General features: G+C 53.8%; 1 protein-coding gene across 4 annotated transcripts in view; it reads right to left on the reverse strand.

The window, feature by feature from the left end:
• Nucleotides 1-289: 289 nt before the first annotated feature.
• Nucleotides 290-17,268, reverse strand: part of L3MBTL1 (L3MBTL histone methyl-lysine binding protein 1) — a 36,206-nt gene continuing 19,227 nt past the window's right edge. The window contains exons 12-21 of one of the 4 annotated variants that reach the window (XM_088843758.1): nt 15,852-16,003; nt 15,158-15,234; nt 14,222-14,307; nt 13,926-14,036; nt 13,095-13,209; nt 11,078-11,177; nt 10,573-10,910; nt 6,781-6,938; nt 6,289-6,351; nt 290-1,727 (exon numbers count right to left, since the gene is read on the reverse strand). In XM_088843758.1, coding sequence (XP_088699884.1) covers nt 1,629-1,727; nt 6,289-6,351; nt 6,781-6,938; nt 10,573-10,910; nt 11,078-11,177; nt 13,095-13,209; nt 13,926-14,036; nt 14,222-14,307; nt 15,158-15,234; nt 15,852-16,003 — 1,299 coding nt within the window. In that variant the 3' untranslated portion in view covers nt 290-1,628. Of the gene's footprint in view, nt 1,728-1,776; nt 4,701-4,737; nt 5,758-6,288; nt 6,352-6,780; nt 6,939-10,572; nt 10,911-11,077; nt 11,178-13,094; nt 13,210-13,925; nt 14,037-14,221; nt 14,308-15,157; nt 15,235-15,851; nt 16,004-17,268 lie in introns of those variants that run through there. The other 3 variants (XM_088843760.1, XM_088843757.1, XM_088843759.1) reach the window with 3 other exon arrangements.

The following is a 17,268-nucleotide window of genomic DNA, read 5'->3' on the forward strand; positions in this document are numbered from 1 at the left end:
AGAGGGGGCTGAATGGCTGCCCTGGTCCAGCTACCCGGGCCTCCGTGAGAGAGGGTCCTCTCTTGGGCCAGGGCAGGAAATCAACAGAGCTTTGGGTTTCCCAAAGATAAAGCTTCATATTTTCACAATAATAGCCCTTGACATTTTCCCGCACCGAGCCTCACGTCTGCACCCTGACAGGTATATTTGAGAGTGCCTGACACACATTTGCATGTATGCATCACATGGTGGAGATGAGGGTCCAGGGGAGGTCCCTGGCTCCACAAGAGCCTGGCGGTGGCACCTCACCTCCATGTGTGTGGCCGGGTCCTCCAGGGCCTCTGCCCCCCTGCCCTGTAGGCTGGGAGGCAGGTTTCGCAGGGGCTCGGTGGAGGCCACACTTGGACAGAAAGGTCAAAATCCCAGAGCCGCAGCAGGTACCCGGCTGGCAATGCAAGACAGATGGAGGGTGGTAAGAGAAGCTTAAGGGACATGTAGAATTCAAAGCTAGAGGAATTCACCTTCCTCCCAACTCCCACCTTTTAAGAGTCTTTGTAAGACTTCCCAAAACCAAGATATCTAAGAGACAGGTTGAATGTGACGCCATGGGGGGGAGGGGCATGCCACGCAGAGTGCACATCAGGCAGGCATTCCCACAGCAAAAGGCCTGGCAGGCATGGGGCCCTTACCTCCTAGGAAACACGCTGGCTGAGACCCATGGTGGCAGGGAAGGATGCTCTGCTCTGCTTTGAGAGCCTCCATGTCTACTGACCACCCTGCAGGCCCATGGCCCGGAATTATTTGATGTACCTGGGGGTTGGCCTTGGCTACCTAACCGGCCAGCCTGCTTCCTCTCCACAGTTGACACAGGAGGGGTGTGTGGGAACATCTGGGGAACCTTAGCCTCTGCTGCAGAAGCCAAACAGCTTCTAACCACCCACTCTGCTGGAAACAAGACAGGGCATGGGCGACACTCAAATACCGAGTGGTCCAGAACTGGGCACGTTGAAGAAGGCATCCTGGCTCAGAATCCCCACTTCTGGGCAAAAGACAGAAAGGTATCCACAGCCCTCAATGGACGCTATGAAGACATACTTCTGGGAATGTCTGGGAAAACCAGACAGCAGAATGAGGGCAACAAAACCAGCAGACAGAAACAGGGGAGATGCTGTTTTGAATAAATGTGTTTGTGGCAGGTGGCTTCCTGGAAGGAGGAAAGGAGACGGGGGAGGAAAAGCACAGAGAGATGCTGAAGAGAGAAGGGCCTCAGGTTGAAGGACTCCTGTTCTACCAGACTCTTTTTTAACTGCTGAGAGAAAGACCCTTCGGTGATGAAACAGGTTGCTGGAGAGGTGGGGCTGTCGTGGGTGGGGCACCTTCACCCTTCGCCATCAGCAACGCTCCGGCAGCCCACTCACACCCTCACTGGTGTGCCCGGTGGTGGATGAGCTCCAGGACTCGGGGGGTTGGACTCCATCCTCCCCAGGGCTCCTCTGCTCCCCTGCACCTTGCAGAAGTGGCCCCGGAGAGAAGGACCACCCCGGTTAAGGGCCAGAGGGTGGGTGGGTCAGGGGCCACAGGTGGGATGGTAGGAACTCAAGTTGGGAAGGAAGCATCAGCTGCAGAGGGAGGGCCCAGCCCTGAGCCAGTCACTTTAAGGTGTCGTCGGCGTTTTTGAACATGAGAATGGCGTTATAGATCTTCAAGGCTGGGCCCAGCTTGACGCTCATGATCTTCACAATGTCCGCCTGTGTCAGCAAAAGGAAGGCCTCGCCGTCAATCATCTGAGGGGTCGCGGGAGGGAGGTGGAAAGCGGAGAGGGGAAGGAGGAGGGTTGGGGGTATGCGTGGGGGGGTGGGAGGGAGAAAGAAGATGGGCGTGAAGGACAGGTGCCGGAGGGGCGGCGGAAGGCGGGGAGAGGAAGGAAAAAGGAGAAAGGACAAGGAAGGGAGGGAGGAAAAAAGGAAGACAGCAATGGGGACAGAGAAGGACAGAAAGACATCCACTGGTCTCCCCGTGTCCACACACACAGTCTCTCTCTCTTCCGGCTGGCTGGTCTGGATTTCAGAGTGTATCTGCAAAACGCTCTGCGTCCTCACTGACAGGGGCTTCTACGATCCTGCTGTTGCTGTTCTCATATAAACCCACAATTTTATGTCAGTGCTGTGAACAGTAAACCAGCAGACGCGGCGGGCAATCCCACGTGATGGGGGCTAAGCTCTACCTTGTTACCTGTGCGCTCTTTTTGAGAAGGAAGGGCAGGGTGGGGAAGGAAGAGAGGAACAGAGAGAGAGGTTTAACCTGAATCTAACCAGGCCTCTGCACCTGATGTCCAGTTTATAAGAAACACAGGGGAGAGTGGAATTAGTTAAATGATACCTCGAGGAAACAATGAGACAAGTCTAGGAGTTCACCTTCACCAAGACTGTTTTCAGTGTTGTGAAAAAAGAAACAGAGGGCAACTATTCTAGAACAGAAGATATTTAAGAGACGTGATGACCCAGATCAACCGTGTGAACCTTGCTTGGGTCTTGGTTCAAAAATACCAACTGCAAAAGATATTCCAGGCACGAGCAGGGAAATCTGAATACAGCCGAATACAAGTGATATAAAGCTGCTATTGCCCATTTGTTCTGTGGGATAACAAGGTGGCAGTTATGCAGAGAAAGACTTTAGTTTTTAAGAGATGCATGCTGAAGGGCTCGGGGTGAAAGGTCATGATGTCCACTATTTACTTAAAGCTGCTGCTGCTGCTGCTGCTAAGTCACTTCAGTCGTGTCCGACTCTGTGTGACCCCATAGATGGAAGCCCACCAGGCTCCCCCGTCCCTGGGATTCTCCAGGCAAGAACACTGGAGTGGGTCTACTTCACCTAAAAATAGGTGAAGCAAATAGGAAAGTGGTTGATAACTGTTAATTCTCTGGGATGGGGTTACAGGTAGGGACAGGGAAGGGAGAAGTCTGTTAAGGAGGAGGGGAGGATTTGAAGAGAGCCAGGGAGGGAGGGAGGTGGGGCGAGGAGGGCGGATGGTGAGCACAAGGGCTTTGTCTCTTGGCAGGTGGGTTGGGCTGGGCTAGGGAGCCTCTGGGCAGGAGGGCCACAGGGCTCCTGGTCCCACCACTGGCTTGAAGAACTCCCTCCTCTGAGGCTAGGACCCCTTTATCGAAGAGGCACCATCCCTCCTATGGTTCCTCCTTCAGCATTCTGGCAAATACAACATGACTATGGTGTTCCTTATGAGCCCAGCACTCTTCTTAAACACTTCTGGTGCATTAACTGATTGGATAATCCTCACAACACTTCTCGGAAGCAGTACCAGTATTACCCCCATATTACAGATGAGGAAACTAAGGCAGAAAGTCTAAGTAATTGGCCCTCAATCACGTTATGCTGGGCCAGGCACATAACAGATATCAAAAATTATTTGGTGAACAAATACGCAACAGCTACCATAAAGGTGACAAAGAGAGGACTGGGCAGACCTTCCCCAGGACCACCGGCGCGGATCACCAGACTGGATAGGCTACCCATTAGACCACTGATCCGAAATTGGAGCAGATCCAATTTCTCACTCATGAAGCATTCCTCTAATGACTGGTCTGTCCCGGCTGGAACGAATCCTGTCTCATGTCCCACAAAGCATCAGTTCAGCCAGAGAAAGCCCATTCCTTGGAGCAGTGTCCTCCTTGGGGATGACAGATGATGTAGACCAGACCCTGGAGAAGGCAGCCCTCAGACCTTGCAAAGGTCCCCGTCTACCCTGGGTAGACTCTACTGGATGCTGGTGGGCCACTGGCACACTGTCCCCCCTTTGCCATTGCTTTTTTCTATCACAGATCATGCTGAACTGAAGTACACAGCAAATGCTCAGGGAGAGACTTCCCTTCTCCTAAAAAGGGGAGCGAGCCTGAGGACCAAACTCTGGGGTGATTCTGTGGCTGGCTAAGCCCCTGAACTCAAACAGCATTGATTTACAACCTGTCATCACCCAAAGAAAGATCTCTAATGGGTGCCACATCTTCTGCTCTGTCTTGTGAAACACGTGCAAAGAAGACTTGGTAGAAGACAGAAGGCTTAGTACAAGTTGTATAAGGATGGGAAGCCTTGTTAATATTAGACATGACAGAATCAAGCTTAAAAACAATGAGACTATGAAACTAGCAAGAGATCATTTAATAGGGATACATGTAAAGTTTTACTAAGGCTAATACAGAAAAGAAAACTCCAGCAGTACAAGTAACACACTGGAAGATTTGGTTAGACTACAGTAGACAATTGACAGAAGGGGCACTTGGGGACTTTCATGAACTCCAAGCTGGTGTGACGTGGCTATAATAAAGCTCATGAGAACTTTTGCCAACAAAAATACAGGGTTCATATCTGGAGAACGAGAAAACTACCCAAATGACAGGAGAACTGTGGGATATTCATAAAACAGAGCATTGCTCAGGATAAAAAGGAGCTAACTACTAGTTACACGTAATGTGGATGAACCTCCAAAACATTACACTGAAAAGAGACAAATGCAAAAGAGTATGTGCTGCATGATTCCATTGACATGAAGTTCAAGAACAGATAAAACTAATCTATGGAGCTAGAAATCAGAATAGCGGTTGTCTGTGAGAGCTGACAACAGGGGTCAAGAAAGAACTTTCTGGTATGATGGATGCTTCATATCTTGATTGACATATTGGGTTCAGGGTGTATACATTTCACAAAACCTGTAGAATTATAGTTTTGAGAAGTATAATTATATATGTGTGGGTACATTTCATTCCACTCATATTTTACCTCCATTAAAAAACCTAGGTGTCAGCTCATCAGGTGTAGCCACTCTCTTGGGGACCTGATAACGGGGGATGCTGATAACGGGGCAGGGGGTACATGGGAACTCTCTGCACCTTCCTCTCAACTTTGCTGTGAACCTAAAACTGCTCTAAAAACGTATAAAGTCTTTTTAAAAACAAAAGGAACGAACACCCAGAGGATCAGCAGCCCAGTGTGTTCTGTGTTGATCAGAGGGCATCTGAAACACAGGACACGGCCCTGAACACACACAATCCGATAAGATCACAAACCAAGAAGGCGAGCACCCAGACGGAGAGGAGCTTGGCAGGGCCACTGCCCAAGGGTCGATGAAGAAACTGGCCTGCTGGGCCTGGATAAAGAGATGCTTCCTGGGAAAGAGGACACTTCTTTCTCTCGGGCACCTCACCTGGAGGCGGCATCTTTGGGGAGCTGAGACTACACTCTTAGGTAAAGGGGAAACGTGTAGTCTTTGGAAGGAATTCCTAAATAAACTCAAAAGGTCTCTTCCGATTTCAAACTCTACAAATTAGGAGAGTCATGATAAAGCTCTTTATTTAAGGACAACTACACATTGAACGGAGAAGGCAATGGCAAGCCACTCCAGTACTCTTGCCTAGAAAATCGCATGGACTGGTGGGCTGCAGTCCATGGGGTCGCTAAGGGTCGGACACGACTGAGCGACTTCACTTTCACACATTGGAGAAGGAAATGGCAACCCACTCCAGTGTTCTTGCCTGGAGAATCCCAGGGACGGGGGAGCCTGGCCGGCTGCCGTCTATGGGGTCGCACAGAGTCGGACACGACTGAAGCGACTTAGCAGCAGCAGCAGCAGCACACATTGAAAGCCAGAACCACCATTGACTGAGCCCTCCCTGTATCGGGCCTGTGGCAATATACAGACACCAGTGACAGTTACACTAGACATTCTGCAACCAGGATCCACTCGTCAATTCCAGTGCTCACGTGGCCCTGCAAGGTAGTCATCATTATACCCATTTTCTCTCCATTTTACAGATGAGGAGATGCAGACTCAAAAGACCTCTAACCGGCAGAACCAGGATTCACACCCACCTGCCCAGGAAGCTAGTGGTCTTTCACCTACAACTCACTGCTTCTCATCTTTGGTAAGCTTTTGCGTGTTAATTTTAAGTGTGTGTTAGCATCCTTGCAGTAAATAGCGATAGTTGTGTCAGTCAAAATACATTTTAATTGGCTGCCATTAAGGAAGCTAAGTTTGGTCAGAGAGCAAAGGAGTGAATGGAATCGTGTTTCTGGGATTGTTTCCCTTCCTGCTGAGGGCTGGGTTCCCAAGCCGGGCCGTGGTCCTCTGTACCAGATTTTCCCCAAAGATGTGGGTCACTGTGACTGGTCCTCACCCTCACCTCAGGTGGGACAACAGAGATCCTCCCCAGCTGAGGACAGTGCTGGGGAGGGTGCCCACATTCTGCCATCTCAACGACTGTGACCCTGCTCGGTCCCCACCCTGCACTGAGCACCCACCTCATCCTTGAAAAGTCGTGCTTGGTCCTCACAACCTGTCAGGGTCTGAACGAAGCCGAAGACCTTGGAAACCAAAGGAGATGTGTTGCCAAGGGGACGGGGCTTGGGAGAGGAGGGAGGAGGTGGCCCTGCATGGCGTTGGTGCCTCCTGGGCTCTGACAGTGTAATTTTTCTTAGCAGCCCCAGAGGAACCTGACTCTCTGTGCCGCTGCGGGCCCAAGGTGAGGCCCCTTGCTCCCAAGGCCCTGGGCTGAGCACCGGTCTCTCCTGCTGGATTAGAGGCACGCACCCCTCCTCACCCCCCAGGACAGGCCTATCAAATGGTGCTCAGGCAGCCCCCCTGGGCAGCTGGGAGAGGCTGTGGACGGAGGGATGATGAGTCAGCAGTGGTACAGGGCTCCGCCTGACGGGGCCCTTTCCTGAGCCCTCCCACCAGAGCACGGTGAAGGCAAAGGAGGGGCAGGGGAAGCGGGAGGGGTCCCTGCCCCTCACCTCATCGATGGTCCACTTGGCGACTGCTGAGGCCGAGATGCCCGCCACGCCGGGCAGGAGCTTGCAGTGCTGCTCCCAGCACACAGACAGTGACCGGTTGGGGTGGGCCGACAGGGCCGACATGAAGAGCGACTGGTGCGTGACGTCGGTGGTCAGCGCTGCAAGGCAGAGGCAGAGGCTGGCGGCAACCTGTCTCCCTCCAAAGCCCGCTCATCCTCAGGCCACCTGGAGATTGGCTGGCAGAGGGCACCAGACCGTGGCCCCTTTCAGACAGCCCTGCAGAGCCAAGGGGGTGAGGCAGATCCCCCAACTCCTCACCCAGCGTTCACCCCTCTCATTACAGACCACGTAGGAAGACCCCTCCCTCCCCTGAGGCTACAGCATGCGGGCCCCTCAAGGATGCTCTTTTCTCCTGGAGCCGCGGCAGCATCCTGGAAACAAAACTCTCTGGAGACCCTGCATCCACACGGCCCCTGATACCCAAGCCGCCTCAGTGTGCTGTGTGCTCAGTCGCTTCAGTTGTGTCTGACTCTTTGTGACCCTATGGCCTGGAACCCACCAGGCTCCTCTGTCCATGGGATTCTCCGGGGGAGTATACTGGAGTGGGTTGCCGTACCCTCAGCCTGGACATCAAATACCCACCCTGTTTGCCCTCCATTGGCTAAGTCCTTTTGGGCTCTGACTGTTGCAGCCTCAGAGGGATTCTGTTTGAGGCACAGGTTTGATCCCTGGTCAGGGAACTAAGATCCCCACGTGCCGTGGCGGGGTGATGGTGGTGGGGGAACCAACCTGCCCTGTCTGAAGTGAACCCCCCAGCTGATGCCACTGCCTTAAGTTCCTCTCCTCCCACTATGTCCCCAGCCGGGTCTGTTCATTCCCTGGTGCCCCCCGCCTACTCTGGCACCTGCAGGGTGATCCCTGATCCACTCGCCCACCCACACTGCCTGTCCCTCTGCTTCATCTGCTCCTGGAACCCCTGGCTCCCAACCTCCAGCCTCCAAGCGGCTCTACCTTTTGGTGAGTGACCCTGCTCTACCTGGCTTCCTCCTTGGCTGGGCTTGGCAGCTGTGTACTTGGACTTCGTCTACTTTTGGGGACTCTGGCAAACCTGGCCTCTGCCTACCTTACCTTCCTTGGCTGGCCTTGGGCCATGTGGCCACTGTCCCAGGGGGCTTGCCCTGCCTCTGCCCAGAGTCCAAGAGAGCCGGCTCCATCCTGTTCACTTGGTGTTAATTCCAGACTCTCAAGCATGTGGCCCCCGCTGCCCTCTTCTCCAAGGCCCACCTTGCTCAGCACCGTGTCCTTCCGTCCCTCCCCTTCACTTCAGCCTTTTGCCCTGACTCCTTGAACCTCACAATCATCCTTAGAGCCTCTGGAATCCTGGTCCCAGCCTCACTGATTGTTCTTCTCTAACTGCCCACCTGCTGTCTGTCTGCTTATTGGCCCAAACCCAGGTTCCCATCCACACCCTGAAGAGCCCCAGCCTTCAGGACAACCCCAGAGCTTGTAACTGCTGCACAGCCCAGTCAGCTCTTGCAGGACCCGTTAAGGGTACAGCCTGGAGCTCCCATGACAGCTGCTGCCACCAGCACTTGGCCTCCTGTCCCCGCAGTGTCCCTCTTCAAAGTCCGCTATCTGGTGCACAACATATCCTGGCGAGGAGTCCGGGTGAGCTCCTTTTCTTTCCTCCCCAAAGCACGGGACAGAAGCATTTGCAGGCAGCCCACAGTATCTCATCTAACTGCAAAACATCTATTGTGTGTGTGTGTTAGTTGTTCAGTCTTATCTGACTTTCTGAGACGCTATGGACTATAGCCCGCCAGACCTCTAGTCCGTGGCATTTTCCAGGCAAGAATACTGGAGTGGGTTGCCATTCCTTTCTCCAGGGATTGAACCTGAGTCTCCTGCATTGCAGGCAAATTCTTTACCATTTGAGCCACCAGGGTGGTATCTTATCCAACTGCTAAACATCTATTATAGCTCCTCTTCTTTTTCTTTTGCTTAAAAACAACAGAAACGTGTTTCTCATAGTACTAGAAGCTGGAAGTCTCAGATCAAGGCACCAGCAGACTGGGTATGTAGTGAAGGCCCACTTCCTGACCCCCAGGCTGCCATCTCCTCACTGTGTCCTCACATGGCAGAAGGGGCAGGGGTCTCTTAGGAGGGCACTAATCCCATTCATGAGGGGTCCATCCTCATGACCTAATCACCTCCCAAAGGCCCCAATCCAAATACCCTGACATTGAGGATTAAGTTTCAACATATGCATTTGGGAGGTTACAAACATTCAGTCCAGAGCATTATTATTGGAAGTCAGCAACTATGTGCTGAATAGGCACTGTGGGAAGGTGAGGGCAGGGAAGAGGGGGAATGCAGTATAATAGAAAACACAAATTGCACTTGGAATCAGTTCCTTACTAACTTGTTTTTTTAATGCTGGGCACCTCACTTAACATGGGCCTCAGTTTCCCAACTTAAAAACGAACCGGTTGAGGGGACTTCTCTGGTGGTACACTGGTTAAGACTGAGCTCTCAGTGCAGGAGGCCCGAGTTCGATTCCTGGTCAGGGAACTAGATCCCACAGGCCACAACTAAGAGTTCACATGCTGCCACTAAGACCCGGTGCAGCCAAATAAATTTTAAAAACAAATAAACAGAAGATGAAAGTTGTGTAGGGAACTCACGGTGGTTTCCTCACTCTCTCCCAGAGCTGACACTCATAGGTCCTGAAGGCCCGTGAGCACTGTGAGCACAGCTGGGACCAAGCTCTCCAGGCAGGCAGCTTTCCCCAGGAAGCTGTCAAACCCACACTGCAGAGGCCTACCCACAGAGGCGGGAGAAGTCTCTGGAACAAAATCCAGAGGGACCAGTGTCCCCTCTGCGAGAGCCAGCCAGCTGATGGAACAGGGGAGCCCTGCCCAGGGGTCAAAGGCCTGGGCGCTGTCCCCTGCCCTGTCCCTGAAGTGTCTCAAGATTTGGGTGAGTCCTTCCCAGTCTAATCCGGAACACAACCTCGTCCATGGAAAGACTTCCCAAGTTCTCAGGATAATTCTGGAATGAACACAGCAGGCAAGCGCCCTCTGGCAGTCAGAACACGGCCTTACATGGAAGCTGACCAGGTATACCACATCTGTGTTGCAGACCACTTGTGAGAGTCAGCGAGATGGTAAAGATAGAGCACCTGAAATGGTGCTTGGCCTATAGCAGGTGCTTGATAGTGTAGTAAGGTGAAGTCACTCAGTCGTGTCCGACCCTTTGCTATCCCACGGACTATAGCCTACCAGGCTCTTCCATCCATGGGATTTTCCAGGCAAGAGTACTGGAGTGGGTTGCCATTCATAGTGGAGTAGCCACTGTTATTTCAGGTAACTGACACCTGAAAGGCAGGTATTATTCATGTTTTCAAATGAGAAAACTGAAGCCCAGAGATGTGACTTGCTCAGGGTCACACAGCTAGAAAGTAAAGGCCGTGACTTCCCTCCCGGGAAGCCAAGACCGAGAAAAGCAGAGCTGGCGGCATCATCCCGCCTCACGGGGGCGATCAGGAGCCCAGTGAGGCTCTGCATCTTGCCAGCAGCCTGACAGCACGGCCTGCGGTTGAAAGGCGCCAGCATGTGAGGCCACTCGAGGCCCATGCTGCGGTCTCGGCACTGCTCTGTGTCTCCCAGTATCGCAACGCCCGCCTCACAGCCTCTCGCTCTCTGTGCGCCCTTGGCGACTCCTCCCACCGACACGTAAGCTGTCACGGCGAACACAGTGGAGGACACAGGGAACAAGTGACCCAGGACTCACTCGGAAAATCTTCCTGTGCGGTCTTCCGGTACTTTGGAGGGCGCCCGATCCTGGAGAGAGAGGAGCCGGGCCCGTGGCAGGGACTCAGCGCCTGCTCTGGCCTCGGAGGACTTGAAGCCACGCACCCTTGCCCTCCGCACCGGCCGTGATGGCGAGGCTTCTTCCTTAGGGAGAAGCCCGAGAGGTTCCTCTTACGGGCCGAGGCCTCCGTGTCTGACAGCTCTGCCTTCAGCCGGCTCTGGTTCCTCTCAGCCAGGGGGCAACCCGAGAGGCAGTGGTGAGCTGTGAACTTGCCGGTGACGTGGCCAGAGCCATCACAACCAGGAGTGGGGCACTTCCTGGAGAAGGTTTGAGAAGAAGCTGCTTGGTCCCACTTGGCTCTTCCCAACCCCAGCCCCACTGGGAGAGCAGACAGGTGGACCCTGGTTGGCCACCCATGGTGGGTAAGAGACAGACCCCCTCTGAGCAGTGCCTGAGGGCCCCTGAGCAGGAGCCCTTCACTCACCGGTGGTGAAAGCTGTACTTGGAGGTCCTGGTGTGAGGCAGGCTCCGATAGCTGAGAGGGGGACAGCCTGTGGGGGAGGCAGCACTGGGCTCCCTGGGTTCTGGAGGGGCAGGCAGAAAAGGGTCAGCATGGGGTCCTGGGGGTTGAGGTGGGCCTGGGGGAAGGGACATGGAAGGTAGGGAAGGTCAGTGCTAGGAACCAGTTCCCAGGTACAGGGGCCCTGAGCCAGGCTGGGACACCACTTCCTGCTAATGGACATCAGCGCCTCCTGGGGGAACGGGGGCTTGCCTCTTATATACACTATGGAAATCTGAAGGCCATACCCTCTGCCTCTGGAAAGAGGAGCACCCTCGATCAACTTGGGGCTGGTGTGGACACAGCTGCACCCAGAAGCTGCATCAGGCAGATTCATGTTATTCTTGTTCAGTTTCAACCCCAAGACTTTGGGGACTATTTTTTAGTCTCTGCCTATGTTTGGCAGATAGATGGGGAAACAGTGGAAACAGTGGCTGACTTTATTTTTCTGGGCTCCAAAATCACTTCAGATGGTGATTGGAGCAATGAAATTAAAAGACTCTTACTCCTTGGAAGGAAAGTTATGACCAACCTAGATAGCATATTAAAATGCAGAGACATTACTTTGCCAACAAAGGTCCGTCTAGTCAAGGCTATGGTTTTTCCCGCGGTCATGTATGAATGTGAGAGTTGGACTGTGAAGAAAGCTGATCGCCAAAGAATTGATGCTTTTGAACTGTGGTGCTGGAGAAGACTCTTGAGAATCCCTTTGACTGCAAGGAGATCCAACCAGTCCATTCTAAAGGAGATCAATCCTGGGTGTTCATTGGAGGGACTGATGCTAAAGCTGAAACTCCAATACTTTGGCCACCTCATGCGATGAGTTGACTCATTGGAAAAGACTCTGATGCTGAGAAGGATTGGGGGAGGGAAGAGAAGGGGACGACAGAGAATGAGATGGCTGGATGGCATCACTGACTCGATGGACATGAGTTTGAGTGAACTCCGGGAGTTGGTGATGGACAGGGAGGCCTGGCGTGCTGTGATTCATGGGGTGGCAAGGAGTCGGACACGACTGAGCGACTGAACTGAACTGAGACAGCATATTAAAAAGCAGAGACATTACTTTGCCAACAAAGGTCCATCTAGTCAAGGCTATAGTTTCTCCAGTGGTCATGTATGGATGTGAGAGTTGGGACTATAAAGAAAGCTAAGCGCAGAAGAATTGATGCTTTTGAACTGTGGTGTTGGAGAAGACTCTTGAGAGTCCCTTGGACTGCAAGGAGATCCAACCAGTCCATCCTAAAGGAGATCAGTCCTGGGTGTTCATTGGAAGGACTGATGTTGAAGCTGAAGCTCAATACTTTGACCACCTGATGCGAAGAGCTGACTCACTGGAAAAGACCTTGATGCTGGGAAAGATTGAGGGAAGGAGAAGGGAAAGACAGCGGATGAGATGGTTGGATGGCATCACTGACTCAATGGACATGGGTTTGGGTGAACTCTGGGAGTTGGTGATGGACAGGGAGGCCTGGTGTGCTGCAGTTCTTGGGGTTGCAAAGAGTCGGACACGACTAAGCAACTGAAATGAACTAAGCTTGGAGAACAGTTGAGGATTCACACCCCATGTGAAACAGATGTGGGTGACCTCCAAGCCCTGCTGGCAGCAGGGAGCAGGATCTGATGCAGGGAGCCGCAGTGCCTTAGCAAGCACCGTGCATGCTCTGCATGGCTCTGCTGGACACTGAGAGGACTCCCCAGGGCACAACTACCTCTGAAGCATCTGCTCCCAAGTGAGTTTGGCCCTTCACACCTCCAGGTCCCCCACCCAGCAACTGGGGAGGCCAGAAGCACTGCTCAGTGTGGCAGAGACCGTCCCCAGGATGCGGAGGATGAGGGACCCCAGAGTTTACTGTGGGCATACATAGAAGGGGGGTGCCAGAAATTGGGGGCAGGGTCAGATATCCGAAGGAAAGGGTCAGAGGGCACCAGGGGTACACACGGAGAGGAGGCTGCAGGGGATGTCCCGTCTTGGAGCACCAGCCTGCCGGGTGGATGTCGGGGTGGTCAGCATCAATCCAGACGTCATAGGCATGACTCCAGCCATCAAAGTGGAGCTGGGGAGGAAAGGCCCAGGGTCAGGTGTTCCTCGTGGAGCCCAGCTCGAATGGGAGGTCCTCCAGGCTCCAGGAGGCTCTCCCCATCTCTAGGGCCTGTCAGAAGCAAGATCCTGAATTGGAAGGACCAAGGGGCCAAGCTCACAATAATCCATCTCGACCACCACACTTCCCAAGGGTTCCACCTAAGAAGTTACTGGCATGCATGCATGCCAAGTTGCTTCAGTCGTGTCCAACTCTATGGAACCCCATGAACTGTAGCCTACCAGCCAGGCTTCTCTGTCTATGGGGATTCTCCAGGCAAGAACACTGGAGTGGGTTGCCATGCCCTCCTCCAGGGGATCTTCCTGACCCAGGGATCGAAACCGTGTCTCCTGTGGCTTCTGCACTGCAGGTGAATTCTTTACTGCTGAGCCACTAGGGAAGCCCCGAAGTTACTGGCATCTCCCGTCAGTCCTTGGGTAGGACAAGGATTCGTGGGCCCATCTGATAGGCTCAGAGAAGGGACGAGACTTGTCCCGACTCACAAAGGTTAAGCTGCAGATGAGACCTGACTGAGACCCAAGATCTTCAGCCTCAAGTTTAGAGTTTCCTTCCCTGCAACATGCAGCTTCCCTGCAGTCTGGCTCATGCCATGCCCTTGACCTCAGCCCTGTCTATGGAAGTCCTGCCCCGTCGGCCTGTCCACTCCCCCAGCCTGAGGGGCCCAGAGCCACCTTTATCCGATGATCCTCCACATCCTCCACGCTGGCCACACGAATTAGGGCTGGGTTCCTGCGGTCCACGGCCTCCAGCTTCATGTTGACCAGGAAGTTGTGTGGGGGTCGCTACAGGGGGAGAGTGGTCTTCAGGCCAAGGCCCTGCTCAGCAGAGTTGAGGCCCCAAGAGGGATGCCCAGGTGCTGTGCTTAGGGAAACTGTGGCCAAACTGGGAGGCTGGGGCCCCATCCTGCCTGACCGAGGGCTCTGTGCTTTCCTGAACTCAGCTCTGGGGGCAGAGAAAGCCAACTCACCACCTTGAAGGCCCAGGTGGGCACAGCGGAGGCCCCGGTTTCTTCCAGATATTTCTCCCAACAGAAGCTGTCAGGGTCTGGGTAGTCTGGAGGAGAGGATGAGAGCAATGTCTAGGCTGGGTGTAGCTGGGAGCTCCTCCCCTCCAAGCAGGACCAGGGGCGTGGAAAGGACAGAAGCCCGTGGACAGAAATCCCCCTGTGTCACAGCCTGCTCCTTGCAGGGGGCTCCTGAAGGGGAGGGGGTGCCGGGCAGAAGCAAGCAGTTTAGTTTGTTATCTGGAAACCCTGGTTCCCAGTCTTCTCCTTGGCTCTGTTGCCTTGCTCCAGCCCCAGTCCCATCTGAATCCCTAATGTATGTTCTGACTGCTAAGTCGCTTCAGTCGTGTCCAGCTCTTTGCGATCCTATGGACCAAAGCCCATCAGGCTTCTCTGCCCATGGAATTCTCCAGGCAAGAATACTGGAGGGGGTTCCCATGCCTTCCTCCAGGGGATTTTCCTGACCCAGGGATCAAACTCGCGTCTCTGACGTCTCCTGCGCTGGCAGGCAGTGTCTTTACCACTAGCACTAGTGTTAATACCTTGACAAGGAAGGATACGCTTTCTTCACTCTGGATTCCTGTTCCTTACTGAGAGGGCTCATCTAACTTTTGTTTTTTTTTTTTGGCCGTGAGATCTTAGTTCCCTGACCAGGGACTGAAACCACGTCCTTGGCAGTGAACGTGCAGAGTCCTAACCCCTGGACCAGGAATTTCCCGTCAGCCTCAACAGAGTCAGGGTTTAACAGGAGTCTCCTAAGATCAAAGGGGTCTCAGCTCCCAGGCAAAGAAGCTAAGGCTCCAGGCTACACGTGTGCCCTCAGCCTACCCTTAGAGACCCAGCTAATGAGGTACTGGTAAGGGGCCAGGAAGAGGGGGGTGGCTCAGGCTGCAGGGTCACCTTGTGGAGGGGTGAGGGGCTTTCCTTGCTTCTGGCACCAGCCCACCGGGTGGATGTAGGGGCTGCTGGAATCACACCTGAAACCCAAGAATTCTTCACTGTCTCAGGTGAGACTTTGAGGCCTGGAGCCCGCTGTCCTGTGACATCATGGCGACAGGGCCCACCCTCATGTCACTTCTGAGGGAGAGTCTGACTGGTGACTGGTGAGGGAGTCAGAAAATTCCAACAGTAACTAAAAACTCTAATACCGCCTTAATATCAGAGAAAGTCATGGGTCACAGAGGTCTGCTTGTTTTAACCTTGGTACTTTTAGATGAAACATGTAATTGTCATCATAATTACTAAATGATGCAGATCAGGGGTCCCCAACCTCCGGGATCTAACGCCTGGTGATCTGAGGTGGGGCTGATGTAATAATAACAGAAATAAAGTGCACAATAAATGAAATGTGCTTGAATCATCCCGAAACCACCCCCCCACCCCCGGTCCTTGAAAATATTGTTTTCCACGAAACTGGTCCCTGGTGCCAAAAAGGCTGGGACCCTGTAGATCAGATCCACAGGGCAGTCAATTGTCCCCTGAGCAATATGAATATCAGGGCTGAGCCAGGGCTCCCTGGCGCATCCCATGCCCACCATCCCTCCCTTTCCCCTTTCCCCCACCCCCTGGAGCCAAGTCTGGGCCCTCCCACTACCAGTAGTCATAAGTGTCATCCCAGTTGTCAAAGTGCACCAGGAAGCGGCTGTCCACCACGTCGGTCACACTGGCCACGCAGACGAGGGACGGGTTCATGCGATCCACAGCCTCCAGCTTCATGCCCACCTGGAAGCCCAGGGGTGGGGGACTCTGGGGGCAAGAAGAGGGGCTGCCACGGCCAGGCCCAGGCTGGCTTGTGCTGGCCCAGGACCCGCTGGCAAAGGAAGAGGGATAGGTTCCCTGGGGGTTGTGTTTCTGCTGGGTGGGCACGGGGAGGAGGGGAGGGGGGGAGGAAGAGGCTGAGGAAGAGGGTCTCTCCAGGGCAGAATCATAACCCCCAGCCCTGAGCCCTCAGGCACTCCTGGCCTCCAAGAGATGCTCAGAGGAAGCCTCACTGTGGAAGCGTCACTGATAGGAGGCCTCTCACTCACCCAAAGAGCCTGCCAGGCTGAGCACAAGCCTCCCCTCTCCAGACAAGGCCGGCCCAGCTTGAGCTGAGGGCGCTGGGACCACCACGGGGTGGCAGGGAAGACGAGCTGACATGCGGGGCAGCGGGTGGGGAGAGGGGGCAGGGAGGCGCCTGCCACATGTCGGACATAAACTCCAAAAGCCACACCTCCCTCAGTCAATACAACAGCCCTAGGGAGATGGGTATTGTCGTCCCCATTTTTGCAAGTTAAGTGACTTGCCCAGGACCACAAAGCTGGTCAATGGTGGGGCTGGGACTTGAACAGTTTGACTTAAAATCTGCATCCCCTGTCACAAGAGCTGGTAGAAGCCCACCAGTCACATGTAAGTATGGTCTCTGGAGCAGGACCGGGGTGGGTGGTACCTGTCCATGCCTGAACAATATGGGGCAGTCCCTGCCCCACGGGGACCTGGGACTTTCCAGATGGTAACACATTTACCCGGCTTCCTTGGTGGCTCGGTGGTAAAAGAATCCACCTGCCAATGCAGGAGACACAGAAGACTCGGGTTCAATCCCTGGGTCGGGACGGTCCTCTGGAGAAAGAAATGGCAACCCACCCCAGTATTCTTGCCTGGGAAATCCCATGGACATAGGAGCCTGGTGGGCTACAGTCTATGTAGTCGCAAACAGTCAGACATAACTTAGCGACAACAATAACATGTTTACTGGGAGTTCCTTAGATTTCTCAGGCCTCTGGTTTGGGATTAGGAGATGCTTTAACTGTGGGATAAAGTTGCCAGTTTCCTTGAACAGAGAGAAGGACAAGAGGTGAGCGTTGGGACCACATGGGAGAGCCTCAATGTTGGTCAAAAGGATGGAAAAAGCCGCTCCCAGAATAAAGATTTGGACCTGACAACAAAAATCACAGGGAAACCCAAGCAAGAAAGAAGGACACCTCAGTGCCCAGGCTCAGAGGGGATGTGTGGAGGAGAGGATTTCAGCGGTA

This window comes from Moschus berezovskii, chromosome 15 (genome assembly GCF_049115385.1).
Source record: "Moschus berezovskii isolate FMDL1 chromosome 15, NW_MosBer_1.0, whole genome shotgun sequence".
In the NCBI taxonomy this organism is placed as follows: domain Eukaryota; kingdom Metazoa; phylum Chordata; class Mammalia; order Artiodactyla; family Moschidae; genus Moschus; species Moschus berezovskii.